The sequence below is a fragment of the Talaromyces proteolyticus genome (assembly GCF_021365285.1).
Source record: "Talaromyces proteolyticus strain PMI_201 chromosome Unknown BGW36scaffold_3, whole genome shotgun sequence".
In the NCBI taxonomy this organism is placed as follows: Eukaryota; Fungi; Ascomycota; class Eurotiomycetes; order Eurotiales; family Trichocomaceae; genus Talaromyces; species Talaromyces proteolyticus.
The window spans coordinates 1,966,100-1,987,831 of NW_025764279.1; the positions used below are offsets into that span (position 1 = coordinate 1,966,100).

Here is a 21,732-nt window from a genome sequence, read left to right on the forward strand (position 1 = left end):
GCCGGTCTTCTGCAGCCGCCGTGGCCCCTGGATGGCTGACCCTTCATTGCAGTATCGACAGTTTCGTCCAACGTCTCCTACCAAGGGCTAAAAAATTACAGTATGACTCTCTGCCGCAAAACTATCCTGTCATTGCTCGGTGATGTCCATCGAGAAGGGCTCGCGTCGACAGGTGATCCTTTCGCGTCCCTGCAGGCCTGGAATTTATCACGTCTTTCGACATTCCAGAACCACCACCTCGCGCCCGTAATCCCTTTCTCATCGCATTGCCATTGCAGGCCAAGCACTTCACTTATTTATGCCCGCCACGATGGATGATGCATTCCCCGCCCTTGAATTATGCTCGCGTCTACGCGTCTAGCCCTAATTCCATGGCTCGTTTTTATTCACCGTGCTCCCTCCCAGCTTGCGACTGCTGAGACTTTGGATGCCAAACTTTCCGCATATCTCTCAATTCACCTCTAAGACCCTTCTTACTTCCGTTATATGACGAGCATCGACTAAATATTACACTACGACTTCATCGCCATCTCGATCATCAACACGCTTAACCTACTCTCCCCGTATGGTGTGAACCTAAATATTTCTGCGACGCTGCCAAGCAGTAACCAATCCATATTCACCATGTTTGGCTCAGCAATAGCGGGAACAGCTGCGGGCAGAGAAGCATGGATCCGTCGAGTCATCTTTGTCGGTCTATACCTGGTGCTTCTGCAGTCTTTGGCGGAATGTGTGCTGGTTCTGTATCTTTATGGAACCCGCTTGGTCGACGAGTTCATGACCCCTAGCCTGATAATTGGCCTTGTAGCGGTAAGTATGCATCCAAAATTGACGATAATCTTTCTTACAATATACCCAGTCATTCCTCTCAGTCCCGTTTGTGGTTCTCCACACATTGCTCTCGTGGCAGTATCGAAAAATACCGGGGTCGAACCTTTCTCGAAATGCTCTTCATATCGCCTGCTCTCATCTTCCTCGCATCATGATTGTGATGTGGCTTTCAGCCTCTGTGGCTGGTTTAGTCACAGTCTCAAAGCAGGCAGGCTGTCTTTCACTCTCGGAATCCCAGCAGTTCTGGAAAGCAGGTGTCAGTTGTCAAATTCACCGTAGCTTGGTAGTTATAGACATGCTGAGTTTGTATGTCAAAACCTCGGGTTCACTCTTGCAGATGCTAATAGATATTTAGTTTCACCTCATCCGCGCTCTTTTTCTGCTTCCAGGTCTGCCAGAGACCCTACGACGCCTCCTTATTATCAATAGGTGCGCCACAACGAGCTCCTCGTGATGGCAGTATCTTTTCAGAATCAAGTTGGGAGAGTGAAACTCTAAAACATGAGATCTTCTACCTTTGTCGTCATCCAGATGCTGGCCCGGGAAACGGAGAATTATACTGGTCGCCGAACGATAGTTCCCTATTTGAGACACCGGTCCGACCACCCAGTATTCGCTATTCAGGTCCTAATCTAGTTCGACCACAGCTACATGTCAACACTCGAACCAATTCTGTGAGACCCTCCATCTCTACTTTACCAACAGAATCGTCACCAAAATCTTCGCCCCTCGACGAGGTGACTAGGTCAACTAGCTTTAGAAGTAATGTTTCCCAAAACCCCTCTCTTGCTTCTACTCTTCGGCCGGGCACAGAAACTGCATATACCAGACCCTTACAGCCCGAACTTCCCGATATCGCCGAAAGTCCGACCAAGGTGAACCATCAAAGGCAGAAATCATCGGTTTCGTCGCAAAAATTTCTACCCAAAGGTTGGACAGCATCAGGACTTCTATCAGAAGATCCACAAATTCGTGCCCTTGCATCCCCACCGCTGAATTCGATGGGGACAACTGATGTTCCCGGAGATTTCTCTGGAGGAAATATCACAGCAGAGTCAAGCCAACCAACCGATGATGTCGAAAAGAAAAAAGACGCTAAAGATAGTTCTGATGAACCTCGCACAAGGGTTCGGTCAATGACAGAACCCAATGGCGTTCCACCATTTCTTCCCTCGGCACCTCTGGTCGTTAGAAAGTCACGGACATCATATATGATGCCAAAATCAAAGTCCATTCACCATCCCCATCATCCAGATTACGTGCCTCCTCCACCGCCCAAGCTGAAACCACTTCAAAATGCCGGCCATGGTAACCCCAAGACACCTCAAAGACCCCTAAACCGCACTGGCAGCATGAACCATCATGTTCAACGCCGCCATACTTCCGGCGTCCCTCGCAACCACTCAAGTATGCGCCAACAACACCGACAATCTCCTTTTTCGTCCCCAAGCCCTCATCACTCCGTTCATCATCCAGAGCAACATTATCCCAGACGAACCCAAACACAATACCGTCGTCAACACCACCAGCACATGGTTCATCCCCAACCACGCCATCCTTTGACTCCTGTTCGACCAGCGTACACCCGTCGCTTCCACTCAAACGATGGTCGGGGATTCGACCCATCGCGAGCCTTGCCCCCAATTCCATGCAGCGACGACACAGCAACATTGTACCCAAGCACACGACGTCCACGAAGCTCGACATACGGCGGCGTATCAGGCAAAGAAAGCGTAGCCGACTCCATCCACAAAGCTAGAGCGCGAAGATCATTAAATCTTGCTGATGGAGGTGTGGCGCAAGGTGAGGATCAGAAGATAACAATAGGGAATACATACCGCGGGGCGGAGAGGACCAGCTTCTATGGGGCGTTGTAAGATGTGTAAAATAGTATGGAGAAGCAATTGGTGATTATATTCCGTTGTTCTTCTATTTCGGTATATGTTCTATTCGGATATCCCTGTTCACTGTACTCACTGTTTCCGAGGCAATGTGGTTTTGACATAATTTAGTTTAATGAATAACGACTTGCAATTTCAAAGATGCATAGTGCATAGCGCATAAGAATTATTCCATTTAAAACAGGTGTCATGACTAGAACTCCAATCCTAACAAAGTCCCTAATTCCATTCCATGCATCATCCCACGCACCCAAACGCCACCAACATGAAGGAACAAAAAACTACCTCACAACATACTTATACCTATACCCCTGCCCAGTCCCATTCTCACTCTGCATCTCTTCCACCTCTTTACCACTCTTGCTACCACCACCCTTCTTCCCAACCTCCTTCTCCCCCCACGCCCACATCAACGCCTTACTCATCTTCTCCCTCTCCTTGAGCAGAATATCAATTCGTCGCTCCCACTCGCGCTCACGCTTCTCGATGGCCCGCGAGATGCGCCGATCGAGTTCGACGGATGTCTCCTCTTTAACGGCGAGGGTTGCTTCGAGGTCGGTGATTTGCGAGGTTAGAGATGAGATTTGGGACGCCTGGGTTGACGTCGTGGTGCGGAGAGTATGGAGTTGGGAGTGAAGGTCTGCTTCGCGGGTTTCGGATGAGGAGAGGAGAGAGCGGAGCGCGGTGGTTGAGGAGGTGTAAGATGCGCGGAGGTCCGCGATGGCATGGGCGTGAGCTTCTTTGAGGGTTTGGATTTCCTGGCGCGTAGTGTCGGGGGTTGTTGGGGGTGGTGAATTGGCGTGTTTTTCTTGATATAAACGTAGCGCTTCGCGAGTAGCAGCGAGGTTGGAGCTGAGCTCCTGGAGGCGTGCTGTCAGACGGGTGTTTTCAGCTTCGACAGCAGCCATGAAGCTGCGTGACTCGGCCAGTGTTTCCTGCGACTGTTTCCATTCTGTCTCGATGGTCTGTTTGGCGGTAGCAAGCTGGTGTGCTTCGGCTTCAGCTTTGGCGAGGTTACTCCGCAGATCTTCGAGTTCGGCAGAGCCTTCTTGCTTTGCTGGTGGCGGCTGTTTGGTCTTGTGAAGTGTTTTGACGGAGTTTATTATATCGTTGTATGTCTTGCCGTCAGTTTCAATGGAGAGCTCAGTGGCCATGATTGACAGTGAGTTTCTCTGGGCGACAAGTTCCGACTTGACACGGTTCACTTCCTTGTCTAACGAGATGTTCTTCTCTTCTAATGGTCCATTGCGAGTCTCTAGCGCGGCAATTCGGGTTTCAATGACCGCATACTCCTGTTTTACGTCTGCCAGTTCCTCATCCAGACTGGCCATTTCTAGGTCACGCTCACTGACCTGCGCTTTGAGATCTTCGATTTCGGTATTCTTCTCACGCAGTTGCTGTTCTTTGGTAGCCGTTAATTCGCGTATTCTAGCTGTACTATCCTCCAAAGCTTCATCTTTTTTCTTAAGTTGCTCATGTGCACTATCCAATTGCTCACGCAGCATTGTAAGCTGGTCCGCAAGCCCACTGTCGCTTGAAAGTCTCTCCTCATTTTTCTTTCTCAACACTTGAATCTGCTCGCGCAATACAGCTTCCTCGCCCACCTTAGCATTCGCATCTGCCAACTGCAATGATTTCCGGTTCAACTCGGCGCGCAAATACTCATTCATCTCCGTCGCAGCTGCAAGCTTTTCTTGACTAATCCGGATCCTTTCATCTCTCTCTCGTCGCTGTTCGTGCAAATCTTCAATCTCTTGTATCACGGTCGTAAAAGTCCGGCTCCGTTCCAGTTCTTCATCTTTACGACTGTGTTTGGTTGGACTCGTGGATTTCTCTGGAGAGCTGGCAAAGCTCTCTTGAATATCCTCCAGAAACGTTTCCTCTTTGCTACTTAGACCGGCACCGTTCTTTTTCCACATGAATTGCGATGGCGTCGACATGTCAATTGGAGGACCGAATTCACTCTCTTCCATCTCGTGATGTTGGCGGGGTAGCGGAGATGGTGAGTCTGGGAGATCGTCATCATCTTCCAGCTCAAAGCTATCGTCGTCATCATCATTATCATGTGTTTGTTTTTCTTCCACATCCCCAAGGAGATATTTGTCCAGATTCATCGTCAAATCCTCCGGTCCGCCGAATTCATGTTCTACTGGGTCTTCCTCCTCCGGAGCCGCGTGTTCATTGTCCTTGCTGCCGCCAGGGAATTTGTTAAAGTCGATTGAGTATTGCGCGAGTTTCTGGTCCAGGTCGATTACTGCGAGGCCCATGAATGAGGAAGTCTGGGATGATCTCTTGTTTGTCTCCTCCCCGGCGTTATCGTTGATTGTCGATTCTTCGTGGCCATTTTCAACATCATTGTGCGGCTGAGGAGCAGTGACAGGCGACGAGGGTACATGAACCGGGCTGTCCGCAGTCGACGCTCCGATGGTGTCGTGCGTGGTCGGGAATGGCGACGTAAATATAGGCATGGTTACGGCGAGCTCCCTTTTCATAAGATGAGGGGATATAATGGAATCAATTCTGCATACTGCCTTGACTGCAAACGGCTCACATGTAAAAACAACGTGTTGTCAACAATATGCATGAGGTGCGGCGCGTCACGATACACGAGGGGAGATAACGAACCGCCAAGAATAGAAAGCGCCAATGTTTACGCTGCACCCGATATGGTCTAGCGCCATAGCGGTCAATTTACAAAGTCGAAATTATGAGAACTCATACTTGACATCACTCGATCAATTCAGAATGCCAATCGTAAAGTCGGCGCAACTTTTCAATTCCTCAAAAATAACTGGAAGTCATTGACAGTGCATTTGTTAAACTGTTTATTTGGCTGAAGAAAACTTACTCTACTGCCGTATTAGACTGGCCGCAGACAATCTTTGCATTATTCCAGTATCTCTGCCAACAACCCAAAATTACGATACTGAATAATGTTAATAGCACTATCATTTAATATTTTTTATATCTTCATACAATGTGGCGGATGTCGAAGGGCATACAACTATAATCGTCTAGTACCAGGAATCCACTTAATAGAATATGCAGTAAACCGCCACTATAAGCACCCCGTATATAAGCACTACGTCAAGTTTGAATTCACATATAAAACTGCTTAACTCAGGACATTCGCACCAGGCTTAATTTTTTTTTTTGGCTTCACTAACAAACGTGCCTATATCGAGTCCTTATATCGAGCTTATTTCAGCGACAAATATGCCTTCAGTCGAGGAAAGAAAGCATCTGAATTGCGTGCTCACGGTGATTTACAGTACCACGGATTTTTAGGTATAGTGTGATATCTATTTTGAGACACGGCCAGGATGATTAGAGCTTGCTATCTATATTCCCAACGTTTCAGCCAGTAGGAAAATGCCATGAGAGATTTGCCAAAGCTGAAGCTGACTAGCGCCGGCCCCCGCGTGAGGCTAAGGCCAATGGCGGGTTACACCGAGTTTCCTTAGCTTTCTATATCAGCAGTCTCGATTCTCCAGACATCTCATCGCACCTACCCAACAAACTTTCGCCTCTTTCCATATTACAATGCCAAATGTCGGTCGACCGAGCCGTGACTGTCATACATGTCGAAAGCGACGTACCAAGGTACACATAGACCATTCAAATCTGTGTTGTCGGTCGACAGTTGACTAATGTAACGAACCCATTAATTCTATAGTGCGACCTAGAGCGTCCTGGGTGTGGTCAGTGTCGGAGAAAGGGATCGTCATGTCCCGGCTACCGCGATGAAGCGACTGCTCGCTTTCGAATTCAAAATGTATCCTCATTTACCGGTGCTCTGGGCAAAGATCGGCGAAAAAGACAAGGTCGTGGGGAGTCCAATATATTCACCAAAGGTCGAAACCAAATTACCGTAACAAACGACTGTGTTGATTATAGAAACCAAGCTAAAACCTCAAGAAACTCTGTGCAACATTCATCAGCCTTCCTGTGCTCCTTGACAGAGTCTTGGGATATTCATATCCTCCCTTTCTTCATGGAGTGTGTTCAATCCGCACAGGATCTATCAAGAGACATATACGGCATTATGCCACGTGTGATTGCTCAGGCAAAAAGTTCATCTGCTCTTTATCATGCTTGCAACGCGGTGGCATCCATCTTTCTAGCTCGCAAAGTGCAGTTTCCCAATACTGTCTCCAACCACGTCAGAGCATATGACACGGCCATTTCCACCTTACGAACCGCCTTACAAGATCCTCAAGAAGTCAAAAGTGATGACACCTTGTTAGCCATCTGGTTATTAAGTATGTACGAGGTGAGAAACGAAATTTGCACCAATTCCAGGCATTACTAATCCTATGCGAGTCACAGTTCCTTCACGATGAAAGAAATGTCACCCATTCGTGGCTATTTCACTCTGGAATCATTGCCCACTTAATCAGAGTGAGAGGCCCCGAGCAGTTCTCACGGCAGGACGGAAGAGACTTGTTCCTAGTTCTCTTAAGCAATACGGTGCGTCACGTACCTATGTACAATTAATTGCATTCTCTGATTCAGGCTTCCATAATATAGGAGATGCAAACATACATGCTTGGTAAGGAATGGAAAGAAGCTACCACATGGTTTCAGCACTTCTACAGATATTGTGACGCATGGGAGTATCTAAGACTTCGAACATGTGTCTTCTGCCACCAGTGCAGCCAGCTCTGTGGAAAAATTCAATGTCTCCTAAATGCAAACCAGCCAGATGAGATTCTGGCTAATGCATCATCCATCCAACAAGATGCTGAGGCAGTAGGAAATGACACGTTTCCATTGGTTGACCTAGAACCCATTGCTTACCGCTCCATATACTCTCCACTTGTACCTGATGCTTGTCCAGATCAATTCGATGGCCAGTATTGCGGTGGGGCGCTGATTATGCAGACTAACTTTCGAATGCGATTAGCATATCATCTGTTAGCATTCTTCCAGCGGGCATCGAATCTATCTATTTGTACAGCCGACCAACGGGAGACATACAAAGGCTTGCAGAATCACTATATTCGAGAAATTCATACCCTCCCGAATCGGGTATTGCATCTTTATCCTGAGAAGTCCTCCCAGTTGTTTGTTGCTGGACAGACAATCAAAAGCGGAGCAAAGGAAGAGAGTTTGTCCCCTACAGTTAATACGAATCGCGACCATTTTACACAGGATCCTGTCACAGAGAGAGCTAAGCAAACTGACCTGGATCTCTCTCGAATGATAAAGGTTGATATAGACTTTGAGAGAGTTGCAGACGGAAAATCCACTCTTGTTCTCGACTATCGTGAATCTGCCATCATTGTGACCCAACTCGCATTCGATTCTTTATAAAAGAATAAATATTATATTGCGCATTGACGACGCGGCCAGGCTAGGCCATTCAATGCTTCTTCATGGCCATCATCACCCAAATTGCCATGTCTCAAAGTCAGTTAAGGAAAATACCATCAGCCGTTAGGGTCCAAAAATTGAGTTGTCGTTTCCTGGACACAGGGTATGCTTTACGTCTCAGCTTGCTAAGCTGCCATTTGTACGAAGACCACGATTATTGGCTTTACATTCTTGAGTAAATGTTACACTATATAACTATGATGCAACAAGTCTTTGGCTGTTAGTGCTATTATTCTCTCCCTGTTGATAGCCCCGTTTCTAGGAATGACAGACCGTAAACTACCTAATTTCATCTCAATATACATGCGCCCCATTCTGAAAGGAAGGTGCCGTCGCTTATTCTCTCATTCAAATACGTCTGCGTACTCGTCTTCGACCGCTATATGCTTCTGCGGCCTTCCACCTGTTCGTCCAGCCTCTCGGGCACGCCCGCCTCTTTTTGTAAAAGAGCCGTTTGAAGCTTGACCTCCTTTAGATGCTATTTTGCGCTATTCAAGTGAAAAGAGACGGGATTGTCAGCTCGCTGATGGCCGCATTCTATTGGTTTAAACAATTCAAACAGCAGAATATAATAAAAATCGATGCTCGAGTAAGTCAGCACTTACCTGTTTTTCAGGATCCATATCATGAAACCCTCCAACACCTCTTGCCTTGCCTCCTTTTCGGCCTCCCTTCCGGGCAATTTCTGTCACTTCCTCCTTTGGCCGATTGGCAAAGTTGCCTGGATTCGGGTGCTGAAGAATTCGCCGTGGGATTGTAGCCGTAGTCAATCCCTTACTACTTTCAAGAAACCTGGGTTTAAAAATCCACCGAGGTGCACAGTTTGTCATTTGGAAGATCCCAGTTCTGCAGCGGAGAAGATATTGGCTGGAAAGCCCGTAAATCCGCCGACTCCCGGTCATGACTAAGATCGATTATCGTTGTTCACCTGAGTAAGTGCTAAATATAAGAAAACTGTGTACAGAAATATTGGCGTTGAGCGGAATATAAGGCAAAGTGAGGCGAATTGTGGCCACTATGATCATACTTTGGTCACTAACCATGGATTGCCTCCGTAGGTGCTCAACGCATTGTTTCCGTTTTCTGCTGGTCACTCTATAAAATATACAACTTAGTAAAATGATCTTCACAGCATACAATTTACCCTATATCCAGTGTAGTTAGAATATTAGCGATTGTTGTAAGGATTGCACTTGATTCGCTCGCATCGTTGATTAGTCATCTATGTACACGAAGCCCAACGATCCAGTCAAAACGACAATTCTTTTTAAAGAAACGTTGAAATCCGGCAACTAGGCAGAGCACCTGTACTCAGATAATTAATTTGAATGACTGACTCTCCGTCCTTTTGCTGAAAGACCCTCGTTTTGCCACCCCCCTAGGTTGGTGCTAATAAGAGGTGTTGGAATGCCACCGTTGCCTCAGGCTGGAATTCCCAGCCAGCGCCGCATAGTACTCTATCACCAAACAATAGTACCGCGTGAGCGTGGCTACGTGCCCATTTCACCATTGATAGACAATCACACAGGGACAACACATGTCATCCTAGCCGCGTTCCATATCAACGGACGCCCAGGAGACATCACCCTCAACGATGATCCCCCAGACAGCCCCATATACAATGCCCTATGGGAAGAAGTACCGCGTATCCAGCGAGCTGGGGTAAAGGTCATGGGAATGCTAGGCGGCGCCGCTATGGGCAGCTTTCAGCGTTTGGATGGGCTGCAGCTTGAATTCGAAGCCTACTATACGCCCTTACTCGCTATCATCCGTCGCTACGGCCTCGAGGGGCTTGATCTCGACGTTGAAGAAGCAATGTCTCTACAAGGCATCATCAGGCTAATCGATCGCCTCAAAGCCGATCTAGGCGATGATTTCATCATCACCCTGGCCCCTGTTGCCGCAGCGCTAGTCGGGATGGGCAATCTCTCCGGATTCAGTTACCGCGAGCTCGAACAGAGCAGAGGGTCGAAGATTAGCTGGTACAACACTCAGTTTTACAATGGCTGGGGTACCGCGCAAGATCTGCGCATGTATGCTGCCATCATTGCCACGGGCTGGTCGCCGAACAAGGTCGTCCTGGGTTTGTTGACAAATGCTGAGAATGGCAGTCAGGGTTACGTCTCGTCGAAGGTGATCGGGCCGCTGCTGGCATTATTGATCTTGCAGTTTCCGGATTTTGGAGGCGTGATGGGATGGGAGTATTTCAATGCGCTGCCGGGTGAGCACCAGAAGCCGTGGCAATGGGCGGCAGAAATGTCGCTTAGTATGGGCATGGCACATGTGCTTTCGGTCGCGCAGATGACTGCCGGCATGGGTGCGCTGAGAGAAGGTCTGCTGAATTTCCTGAGCAATGTGCAGAATCAGAATAGAGGCCAATAAATCAAGTTTGTTCTACTTGAAATCAACAATTTTGGTTTTGTAAATGATTGCCGTTCAATTGGATCATAATGATTAATGATTTCGCGATTCTCCAGCCCAGACTTGCCTGCTATAGATATATGAAGCTGTTCTTGAGCCCGTATATATGTTATGAGACTCTCAAGCTATAATTACTCTTTCGTATATTAGGTACTGGACTGCTAGTGTCATTATGGCCTATATCTGCGAATGTTATTTGTTGCCACTATGCACCTGTCGGAATTATTCCATCAATTATACAAAGATGAAAGAAAGGAAAGTTTGAGTAACACAAATATCTCATAAGTGGCCAGATAACAATACAGATGTTTTTCATGGAACAATTCTAAGTTGAAGTGTATGTTTCTATGTTAAGCTTCAGTGCTCTGTGGAAAGCCGTCAATAATAACTTCCTGATGCGAAGCTGATTTCGCTTTTTCCCACCACTTTTCCCTTTGAAATTGCCTTAAACTTAAGAATTCCCTCCTGGGCACCAAATATTACCTTGAGCGAGTATGACAGCATATATACCCGTCTTCCTGATATAATCTTGCTGTCAAACCCAGTGAGATCCACCTTAGTGAAATCAACATCTATTGTACCGATGTACTTGACACCTAGAATCTTTCAGTCTCAGAACTGGGAATTTTAAGCACCCAAGGTCGGGCTACAGCTTACTAGGATTCTCTATTCGTTCAGGAGCATCAACCAGGTCGCAGGAATATAGCTCAGTTGATTTTTTTAGCGAATTAGAAGGCCAATGCGTGTGAGAGATAGATACAAGTTTAGAATAGTCTTGGTGGTATTTTTGGCCCTAAGTGGAATAGTTAGAGCATGTTCTGTTGGGGCAAGGAGATAAAGGCCCCTAGTATACCTTGTTAATCATCCATTTAGTTATGCCTCGTACCATTTTCGCATCGTAGTATTCATCCCAATACGAATTCTTTTCGTCATCGATACCTTCGCGAAAGTATATGCCCCAAGAAAATCCGTAATGTCGACGGCATCTTCTTGCCGTAGATTGAATTCCGTGTAGACCACGAAGGGCAGCTCCGTGAACGATGGCACTCTGTCTGAAGCATACTGTCAGAGATTCATTTATACAGAATACGGGTGATTGTAGACTAACGGATTGTTTGGTATGGTGATAGTCAGTTTCTTTTCTGAGCCAAATGTTTTCTTTACTGCTTGTCGAAGATATTCAGAGTCTCCAAAACCACCGACCAGAATGATTCTCTTTGAATTGTTAGCATATGAAATTCAGTAGATAATTCGTCTGTCTATACGTTAATTGTTCCAGTTTCCATTTCTTTGTTTGCATCTTGCATCTGTGTTTTTATCAAACGTATGATTTGATCCACGACTGGGTCAAAAACATCACGAAGGTCTTGGCTATGGTTACGAATTAGCATAACGAGCTTTCACGCCAACTCACGACCTTGGTCCATTTTGCGAGATAAGAGTGTTCATCAATGATATATAGAATTTTACTTACTCAGACACAATAACCGATCCCTCCTCCTCGTCGTAATATTCAGGGGCAACCTGTGAAGATCTGATGTTGAGAGGAAGCTCATAGGTAGTATCTTCCGTGTCCAAACCGAAATTTCTCTTGAGAGCTTCGAAACGTCTCATGAAAGCACTTCCAGGTCCTATTCGTTTTGCTGGTAGCGCATCAAAAGCGGTACCAAATCGTTCCGACATGAGCTTGTAGAAGTTTCGGTCAAGTGCGGTCGAACCGCATTTCCCACCTACACGAGGAATTACACAAAATTCTATCATGCAGTAGAGGGATACCTACCGGTTCCAGTGCAAAGTTCTTCAAAAGACAACCTCGGTTTGGTTTCACTTATCAGATATGTGGTGATATCCTTGTATGGTTAGCTGTTTTCGCTGCTCGACTTTGCCCTCTTGGGGGAAGGAAATCTAGACATTACGCACAACAGTTCCTCCTCCACAATCGCAAACCAGGACTCCATCCCCAGACTAGGTTTATACGGTTACTCCTGTTGTCTATAACAAACCTTTGAGGCCCTACCTTCACCGGAACACTGACTATGTCAGTTGTGCTTCTTGTTAGCGCCGCAATGGCTGCCGCCTCAGGCTCAGTGATCATGTAGATTGTGTCCAAAGGTCGTTCAGGCCTGGGACCAAAGCCAGCCCTTTTCGCCGCTTCTCTAGTCGCAGCCTGGGCTTTATCGGACCATATCGCCGGCATTGTGAACCAAAACTCAATGGCGGACATGCCCAAAATTTCCTCGGCGAGTCCTTTCTCAAGGATGTGCATAATGTGCTCATATACACTGGTCAGAAAATCTGCAACAACGCCCACAGCGTCTTTCCCAGGCGGAAGTTGCATAATGCCTGATTTTGTTGCTTTCTCCAACATCGGGTCATCATATTTCGTTAAAGGAGCGTTCTTGTCGAGGAGTAATTTGGTCCACGAGTAGCACTTATGCCCTGGTTCAACTTGAAACCCCCATTTCCGCTTCCCGAGTGATTTGTTCTCGTCCGGATAAGCAATGCAGGAGGGGGTTTTCCATACGTGGTCGGTATCTCTTCCAGTTCCTGGCCATATGTTGATGATATTGACGTCGCTGGAGGAGTTCACGTAAGCCGCTCCTAGTGATAAAATTCCATTCAGCATTTGCTAGGATATTTCAAAGGATAAGAATAATAAGTGGTACCTGTGAAAGTTGTTCCATAGTCGACCGCAACGATGATTTTCTTTTTTGTTGAAGCCAGGGAGAGCGAATCTAACTTGTAGTTAATGTTACCGAGAGACATGTTTACACTCGTCGCAAAAGAATAATAGGAGCTCAATATGCATGCATCCGGCGACTATAGCGGATCAGAGCAGAATCAATGCCATATAGCCTTTTCGTCATTCACTACTGTACTCATCGCCCCTCTAATGGGCACTCGAAATAGCTAACTGCATAAAGTTGCATGGATAAGGGCAGGCGTGGGCAGCCAATAGAAAGATTATTCGTAGCGCCGAGGCTGTTTGAAGCTATTTTAGGACTGGCGACACTGTCCAAGGCTAAGGCATGGGCATCACATCCCCATGTTCCAAAGCCCCGCCATTACCTCCCATAGTCCAGTTCTCACCTTACTGACTTACTGACGCTTTTCCGTAAAAACTTCTCCTGGACCGTAGCCTCGCTATTTAATTAAATGTTCTCGAGACTCGCCTTTGACAAGGATGCCATTTTCTACCCTAATAAACGGCTTTCTCGGTGCAATTTCCCCCAAATCAGAACCTGCTGGTCGGGTTCAGGGCAAAGGCGAGATGGGAGAAATTACTGAAGAATCAATTCAGCAGCTGGAAGAGGTGTGTGTTTAATCCATTTCAACAACATACTGAATCGTGTTATGACTATCATTTTCAATTGACCATCAAAAAAAAGGATATAACAGCAGATCAAGCAGCCAAAGAGTCTAAAAGAGCCCTATTAAAGACCCCGAAGTCATCAACGGCTGAAGCAAAAGCGAAGGTCGCAACCAAAAAGGGTCCACATGTATCGCGGGATCCCAATTCTACGACAACTAGTAACCGGTTTTCTGGTGAAATTCCCAACGCTATTACTGCCCAGTATCGAGTCAATAGTACTCAGGAAGCCACTGCGATGAAGAAAATGCAAGACAAAAGCAATGCAGAGAAATATATTCCGGAAACACATCTGTCCGAGCGCATTGAAAAAGAGCAAGCGGCGAAACTAGAATGTTTGCAGGCTGAGCTAGAACAAACCAATCTTGAACAGTCAACATTACGCTCGGAACTGGACAAAACCCAAAAGGCGTTATCCAAGAGGGCCCAGAAGTATAATATACAACATAGTGATGACCAATCAAAAATTCAAAAGTTGTTACGGCAGTTACGGCAGTTACAGTACGTGGCCGAAGAGAAGGAAGAATTAAAGACCTCTCACGCTCATCTACAACAGACACTGAGTGAAATTCAAGAACGGGCTTTTCGCTCCATGAATAATGGCGGATGGATAGCCCCGGAAGACGCAAAAGTTCGCGATTATCTTTCAAGACTTCAAGAGAATATAAAGAAGTGGGCTAAGAACAGCGCCTTCAAAGCTTTCGGTGACCAACACTCACAAAGTCTTTCCATTGACCAAAAGCAAGAAATCATGCGAAGCATGTCTAACTATTGTTTTCCACATGACTGGGACCAATTAGTTCAAATAATACCTCCACATATTGAAAAGCGAATTCCTTACCTTTTCACTCATGCAATACTTTCGAAAGATATCTTCGAAACCATAATCGGCAATCCTTTCTTCACATTGGAATTGCAAGGACAGACTGACTTCCCAACTACGACACAACTCTTGAATCTTTATCAAACTATGATTAAAAGTAAGTCGGGGTCCTCACAACCAAGATATTGCTGACATGACACAGTCGATCAAACAGAAGCTCACATTTGGCGATCACAAATGCTCCGGCTTCTGCAGGCGACAGATAGAGCTTCAAAATCGGACATTTTTTTTACGGGAAGATTACAAGCGAATATTTCTCAAATGGGTGTTGAGCGCGCAGAGAAGTTCCTCCGTGGACCAGCGAGGTACTTGCTTGGTCAATCAAGTGGAGATGATAAGTCGGTGCAGAAGGCATTGGCGGATATATATTGCTATGCAGGGCAGTTGGCATTGTCATTATGGACACAAAGATCGTATTTAGAATGTTTAAATCGTCAGCGTATCACTCATTTCTTTGCAGGGCGAGAAGAAATGAGTGCCCATAGATTCCATCGTCTTGATGAGGAAGACACGCGATTTGACAGGCAGCCTATTCTCGTTATTGTTCAACCAGCTCTCATTGCGTTTGGGAATGATAATGCCGAAAGTTATGACCAACATAAAGTCTGGGCAGAGGCGGTAGTTTTGGTTGATGAAAGAACATAAAACTATTGATGAGTTTTTGTTCGTTGAGACTCGGTCAGCACGCCATGTCTCTTGGCCTCGTACCACTACCAAATATATGTGCAGGTATATCCAGCATTTATGCCTAGATCGTTAGGAATCCAAAAGACTATAAATCTTATTAGTGGGCTCTGTTGCCAGACTATTCGCTTCACATATGGCCTAATCATTGTAAGACAGGATAATAAATGGGAAACTGGCCTTTGCTTCTGACCTGATTTCGGACAGCGGCACAGAGCCACCTGACATTTCTCCTGGTGTAACCGCCAGACGATGAACCAATAAATGGCGTGCAAAGTTGAAAAAGACAAGGGTTAGTCGATCTAATGTGCGGCGCTTAACTAGGAACTGCATTGATTGTGGTTCTCTCCTCTCCCGTTCGTCTGCGCCGCATTTCTCGACCAACGAGATTTCCGACTGACGGCTGTTCGGCAACAATAGGCTTACCATGCATATCGAACCGAATGACCCGTGTCCTATGGTGTATTTCATCACTGAAAGTCTGAAACGACGCAAGTGTTGTACTATGATAGCCGCTGGACGATGCGTCCCAGATCCTGTAGTCTTGATTGTACGTAGCACACCAGAAACTTGAAGTATTCGCATGTAAAAAGGGTTGAACGTCAGAGTACGCAGGCCTTTATCAATACCCCTCCTATCGGTCCCTCTCTGTCTTTCTCTCCGACTTTGATCCTGCTTTAGTCCTAGCTCTATCGACTCGGTGCTGCTGCTCCGCCTTCCAAATGACTGGATAACCACTAGTCTTACTCACAGGCCATTTGATTTCAAAATGAGCAGACTTAGTACGGAAAGAGCTCGAGAAATAGTGAATGGAATTCGAGAGTTGAATGGAGGCCTCAGTGCTGAAGATCGGCGAAATACTTCTGAAAGCGTGCTGAGAGTACTGGAGAACGTTCTCCGCCAACTAGGCTCGTCTACTCGCACGATCGCGAATGGTCTCTATTCTAGCGAGTCAAGGTTTGTGCTTGAGCTCATTCAAAATGCGGAGGATAATTCATACGAGCATATACGCGATGGTGCTCCATTTATCAAGTTCACTCTCATGCCCGGAAAAATTGTTGTTGAAAATAACGAGGACGGCTTTAACGAGGCAGACGTTCGCTCGATCTGCAAAGTCAACGATAGCACCAAAGTGAATCGACTAGGTTATATTGGCGAAAAGGGAATAGGGTTCAAATCCGTCTTTCAAGTAGCTCAAAAGGTTCAAATTCAATCGGGTCCGTTCAACTTTTCTTTTGAACATCGTCCAGAGGACTCCGGAATGGGCATGATAACTCCTATGAACGAAAAAGACACGCCTACCTTCTATAATGGAACTCGAATTACTTTGTCTCTTCTTCATTTTGATGAATTCGATAAAAGGGAGAATGATCTTTTCAGTATCCCGGACGCACTTATTCTTTTTCTTCCTAAGCTCCAGCGGATCGAGCTTTTGGTTCAGAGAGAAGACAATTCTTCTTGTAAAATCAGCTACGAATGTGAGGATAGTAGTGACAATTCTACTATAAATCTCATAAAAAACATAGACGGAGAAATTTCTGTGAAGTTCTTTCATGTTGAAAGAAGGACTTTTTATCGTCTTCCCTCAGATAATGCTCGAAGGAACAGGAACGGGGCGGAAGTAACCCTTGCCTTTCCAATTACTGACGATTCAAGGCCCATAATTGAGCCTCAGCGAGTTTTTTCATTTCTTCCTATTCGAGATTTTGGCTTCAAAGTAAGCTGCGTGCTGCCGTGATACATTGAATAATAAAGACTAACCGCATCCGATGTAATAGTTCATTATCCAGTCTGATTTTATTACTGCTGCGAGCAGAGAAGACATACGTTCGTGCCTTTGGAACTCTGCTCTCCTGAAGCATGTTTCCACAGTCTTCCTCAGTGCAGTCAATAAATTCTGCACCTACCCAATACTTCAATACGATTGGCTCTGCTTTCTTCCAGGTCCTGATATTACCCATGAGTTCTGGAATAGGCTTCATGATATGATAATAACGCTCTTGAGAGATTATCCTATTCTTCTGACCCGTGGAGGGGTCAATAAATCGCCCGCTCAGTTGGTACTACTCTCTAATATGCATTGTGACAGGCATGGCGAGCCTTTATTCAAGGATCTCCGGCAGGAGGCTTACCTGTCAGCCCAGTATCGTCCTGCGCATATTGGATATTTGCGGGCTTTGGGTGTAAGAGACATAACGTGGGAAACTCTAATTCCAAGATTAGAGCCATACTTGCAAGGGGAAGATCCACAATTCCTTCATGAGGATCAAGACGAAGATTGGCATACACGCGTAGCGAGTTTGTTGATGCGAGGACTAGAAAGCTCTAGCGCGCGGAGTATTCGAAACAGAATAAGAGAGTTACCATTGATCCCCTTGCGAGATGGATCTCTCTCTAACAACCTTCAGAAGAAAATATATTTCCCTACCGATATGTTTGGAAACCATATCCCCGCTGACTTACGCCTGAAAGTTGTGGATGAAAATGCACTTGAAGATTGTAATCGGAAGTCGCTATATGAAATTCTTGGAGTAGAGAAATGTGATCCTTCCCTTGTCCAAGACCGGATTTCGAAAAGATACAACCCGCCACGAGATATCAACCTTTCAAAATCTATTGCTCATTTAAAATATCTCTATCAGACACTCCCTGATGACAAGGAATTGAACAATTGCATTTTTGTGATGAGTCAGAGTATGGTTCCCATATACCGGATACTCGTGCCTTTTGGACGTCCCATAACAGTTGATGATCTCTATTTCGATACATCGGGTGAATTTGGCACTAGGCATTTAGCAATGGAGCTCCAATCCGATGAGGGACTGTCCGGTATTCACCTTCTACATGACGCCTACCTTGAGGCCGTTTCTTCACATGAAGAACTCGAAAATCGACCGTGGAAACGGTGGTTAAAAAAGAAAGCGCTAATCCGGAGAGTCCCCAGGTTAGGACGCAAATCCTCATCTAGAATTTCTCATCTTTTTACCAGAATCATCAATTACAAACCTCAACTTCTAGTGGGAACTCTCAAAAGATACTGGAGTAGTTACGAAGACGAGAAAACCCAGCCTATCGTGGAGACCATTAGAAATGCTGAGGTTCCATGTATTGACACCGATACTCAAAGTCCTCTCAAAGCTACTTATCTGCCCACCTTACAATTAACAGCAATATGTAATCAAGCGTGCCTTCGTGGTTATTTCAACCTATTCCTCCATCTAAGTACATCTTCTGGGGTGACGGAGACACCTGCTGGGTATGAGTTTCTTGAAGAATTCGGCGTTGGAACAAAACCAGATTTGAATTTCTTTAGTGATATTCTCTCTGCTCTGACTGAGAATATTACTGGACAAGACTTGAAAACGGGTCTTTTCTACATATATGAGCAGATTTTCGAGGAATTTCACGCGAATGATGGGGAACGGATCAGGTACGGATATTGTGAATACTCTTTCAAATTCTTTACTAAACTCTCCAAGCGAAATACTTGATGAATTATCAGCCGTCTGCATCCCCAGACGCATAGTTCAGACCACAACTTTAGAAAATTGTGTCTGGAATGGGTTGCCCTCCTTGCACGTCAAAGACTGCCTCTCACAATATGCAGAGTACGCTGAAAACGCCAGAGTCCGATTTCTTTTCCAAGATATTCTGGATTTGAGAGATGCAGACTGTAGAACCTATCTAGACGAGCTGAAGTATCTCCAGCGTACCACACCTGCTGGGCAATTATCTTTTGATAATATATGCGCGATATATGCTGAGTTCCTGACTGCCACAGAGAATGATGAAGACTGGGAATTTGTCCGGTAGGTGATCTTTTTCCTTATCACAGTATCAGCCTTATTGGACTAACGAGTTCTCAAATCTCACATATAGGAATGAATTTGAGGAGCACGAATTGATATATATACCTACAGAACAAAACGAAGCTTGGGTTGCACCTACATCATGTGTCTGGACAGAAGCTTCTAATGTTGGCAGGCAGTATGGAATTGAAGCCATATACTCCAACTTAGCAAATCTATTCACGGAGAACCTCCATATCCAAACGCCAACGATAGCAACTTATGTTGAGCAGTTAGAACTTCTTGCTGCCCAAGATTCCCCTTCCGTAGCCGAAATCAAACACACCATCAATTGCATCAACGAATTAAGCCCAACACGGAATAGTTTAAAGGGCCTGAGACAATTGATATGCTTACCAGTTCATATCTCAGGAGCAGAAATCAGGTTAATGAGACCCTCTGATGTTTTCTTTGTCGCAGATAGAAGGGAGTATGAAAAGTTATTCCGAGAAAAGGTCCCTGTCCTGGACTTTTCACTCGAAGAGATACACGCTATATATCCCTTCTTGACTGCTTTGCGACTTACAGACCGATATATGTCTGTGGTAGTGCAAGAAACTACCATGGTTCGACGGCGATCAGAGAGTCCCTCGACCAGTCTCAGCCAAGTCTTCCGAGCCAAGTCAAAAGCGTTTTTTCGGTCAGTGACTTTCTGTTCCAATCATTCTAACTCTCTTCACAATCGTTACAGTAGCAAAGAGTATCTAACTATAAACAGGTGTGCTCTGCATTATCGAAGCTCGAAAGTTCAAACTAATGGCCAGGAAGTATACCATAAGTTCCGGCAAGCCTTGATCTACGAAAGTGACGGGTTCACAAAACACCTTCGGCTATCTTATGGTGACCTCACAGTAAATGCGGTCAGTGACCGAGGTATATTCCATCTCGAAGATGTACATGGTACATTAATTCTATTTGTACCGAGAGACGACAAACAAAGAGAGAAATGCTACCTGACTCAATTACCGAATGCGTTAGAACGCTATCTTCTCATTGATAATCCTGGAGCTTCGAAAGTTTTCTTACTAGTCATTCAGGCCTCTCGTCATGTTTTGGATGACGTTTTGGACGAAGACGGGATTGTTAGGATTCCAGAGAGTGATTTGAGATCTTTTGAGCGGGCAGTGGAGAGAGACTCTCTTGGGGAGGAAATTTATGTCGACATTTCCATTGAGCGACCAGACAGCTCCAGCGACACTACTTATGAGTCAGTGTCAGAAGAACCTATCAATAACCGTCCAAATAGGTCACCTTCTACATCTTTCTCTGTATCGAACGAAATCCAGTCGATCACATCACATTCTAGATCATCGTCTTCGTACGTAGCCGTTGATCGAGCTGAACTGCTGCCCGAACCAGCATCATTGACAGCTGGTCGACATAGCGACGGCCTTCAAAATGACCCTCTAGCATCCTTGACACAAGCATCAACATATGTACGGATACTTGATACAGTCATTGTAAAAGCACGGCGAACTCGCATTCCATCTTTCTATGCCCGGATTGGCACATCATCTGCGGCAGCCGGCATATCGCGTGAAGAACATGTTTCTGCGTTTGGGGTCAGATCTCAAAATCAGTTAGCACATGACATCAAAATCGGCGCAGCCGGTGAATTGTTTGTAAGTTCACATGACACATCATCCAAATCATGCAACATGGCAAAGAACTAGGTCAGCTAACTAAACTCACCAAGGTTTTCGAGATGCTGCTTAATATGGGTTTACCTGGATTTGGCCGAGATAACTGGAAGAGCAACATTCGAAAAGAAGTCTGCGTTCACCCAGCGTATCACAACCTCGCCCCATGGAATGAAGCAGAAGTGTCGGACATAAGCTATAAGGACTCTGCGTCTGTGCTGACCCGTATTATGATTGACAACGGATACCTACCAGGAAGTCGATGGCAAGGTGCCACTCCTGAGTATCTAATAGAAGTGAAATCTACTACCGGGGCCTGGGAGAGTGCTTTCTTCATGAGCAAGAGCCAATATAGGCGGGTAAGTTCAGTCAAAACATAAATGGCACACACACCCATGTATACACATACATGTCAGACGAATATGCTAAATTCTTGCAGATGCAATCCCACAAGCTCAACCCTAGACTGACGGTGCCTGAAAGTACTATTTACGTTATCTTTCGAGTTTACAATCTTGGAAAGGAGAATATGCACTTGCGCGTATATGTAGACCCTGAATCGTTGCAACAGCAGAACTATTTGAAGTTCACACCAGAGTCCTACAGGGTGACTGTTCCTACGATGAATGGTTAATTTCAGGGTAGTCTCATTATTAAGCGTGAGCTCGGCTGGGCGATGGGGTGTGCCGCATCGCAGAAAGCCCAGGAATGCTAAAGCCGATTAAATAGAGTAGATGTCGCTAGCTCTGAATGGATGATTCCACACACATTATTGACT

General features: G+C 45.7%; 7 protein-coding genes across 7 annotated transcripts; 5 read left to right on the top strand and 2 right to left on the bottom strand.

Moving 5' to 3' along the window:
• Positions 1-624: 624 nt before the first annotated feature.
• Positions 625-2,708, top strand: BGW36DRAFT_289394 (uncharacterized protein; the record flags this gene model as incomplete). Its single annotated transcript, XM_046210658.1, has 3 exons — positions 625-810; positions 860-1,137; positions 1,187-2,708. 3 exons carry the CDS (start codon positions 625-627, stop codon positions 2,706-2,708), a joined length of 1,986 nt encoding a protein of 661 aa, XP_046075592.1.
• Positions 2,709-6,215: 3,507 nt separating this feature from the next.
• BGW36DRAFT_372407 (uncharacterized protein) lies at positions 6,216-8,388 on the top strand. Its single transcript, XM_046215473.1, has 4 exons — positions 6,216-6,335; positions 6,409-7,005; positions 7,062-7,202; positions 7,263-8,388. The coding sequence occupies exons 1-4, from the start codon at positions 6,276-6,278 to the stop codon at positions 8,046-8,048; spliced, it is 1,584 nt and encodes a 527-aa protein (XP_046075593.1). The 5' UTR covers positions 6,216-6,275; the 3' UTR covers positions 8,049-8,388.
• A 64-nt stretch (positions 8,389-8,452) lies between these two features.
• On the bottom strand, positions 8,453-8,938 carry BGW36DRAFT_424501 (uncharacterized protein; the record flags this gene model as incomplete). Its single annotated transcript, XM_046219975.1, has 2 exons — positions 8,453-8,596; positions 8,714-8,938. 2 exons carry the CDS (start codon positions 8,936-8,938, stop codon positions 8,453-8,455), a joined length of 369 nt encoding a protein of 122 aa, XP_046075594.1.
• Positions 8,939-9,385: 447 nt separating this feature from the next.
• On the top strand, positions 9,386-10,758 carry BGW36DRAFT_372411 (putative class III chitinase). The gene has a single exon (XM_046215474.1). It carries the CDS (start codon positions 9,516-9,518, stop codon positions 10,488-10,490), a length of 975 nt encoding a protein of 324 aa, XP_046075595.1. The 5' UTR covers positions 9,386-9,515; the 3' UTR covers positions 10,491-10,758.
• Positions 10,759-10,817: 59 nt separating this feature from the next.
• Positions 10,818-13,302, bottom strand: BGW36DRAFT_372414 (Hsp70 family protein). The gene is made up of 10 exons (XM_046215475.1): positions 13,196-13,302; positions 12,547-13,130; positions 12,450-12,494; positions 12,310-12,379; positions 12,004-12,259; positions 11,795-11,900; positions 11,638-11,744; positions 11,383-11,581; positions 11,187-11,322; positions 10,818-11,125 (listed from the first exon to the last, which is right to left on the bottom strand). The coding sequence occupies exons 1-10, from the start codon at positions 13,293-13,295 to the stop codon at positions 10,908-10,910; spliced, it is 1,821 nt and encodes a 606-aa protein (XP_046075596.1). The 5' UTR covers positions 13,296-13,302; the 3' UTR covers positions 10,818-10,907.
• Positions 13,303-13,808: 506 nt separating this feature from the next.
• On the top strand, positions 13,809-15,595 carry BGW36DRAFT_372417 (uncharacterized protein). The gene is made up of 3 exons (XM_046215476.1): positions 13,809-13,842; positions 13,919-14,879; positions 14,925-15,595. The coding sequence occupies exons 2-3, from the start codon at positions 14,138-14,140 to the stop codon at positions 15,425-15,427; spliced, it is 1,245 nt and encodes a 414-aa protein (XP_046075597.1). The 5' UTR covers positions 13,809-13,842; positions 13,919-14,137; the 3' UTR covers positions 15,428-15,595.
• Positions 15,596-16,235: 640 nt separating this feature from the next.
• BGW36DRAFT_289384 (uncharacterized protein) lies at positions 16,236-21,588 on the top strand (the record flags this gene model as incomplete). Its single annotated transcript, XM_046210657.1, has 7 exons — positions 16,236-17,183; positions 17,245-18,896; positions 18,946-19,275; positions 19,346-19,954; positions 20,033-20,936; positions 21,011-21,313; positions 21,394-21,588. 7 exons carry the CDS (start codon positions 16,236-16,238, stop codon positions 21,586-21,588), a joined length of 4,941 nt encoding a protein of 1,646 aa, XP_046075598.1.
• Positions 21,589-21,732: the final 144 nt, after the last annotated feature.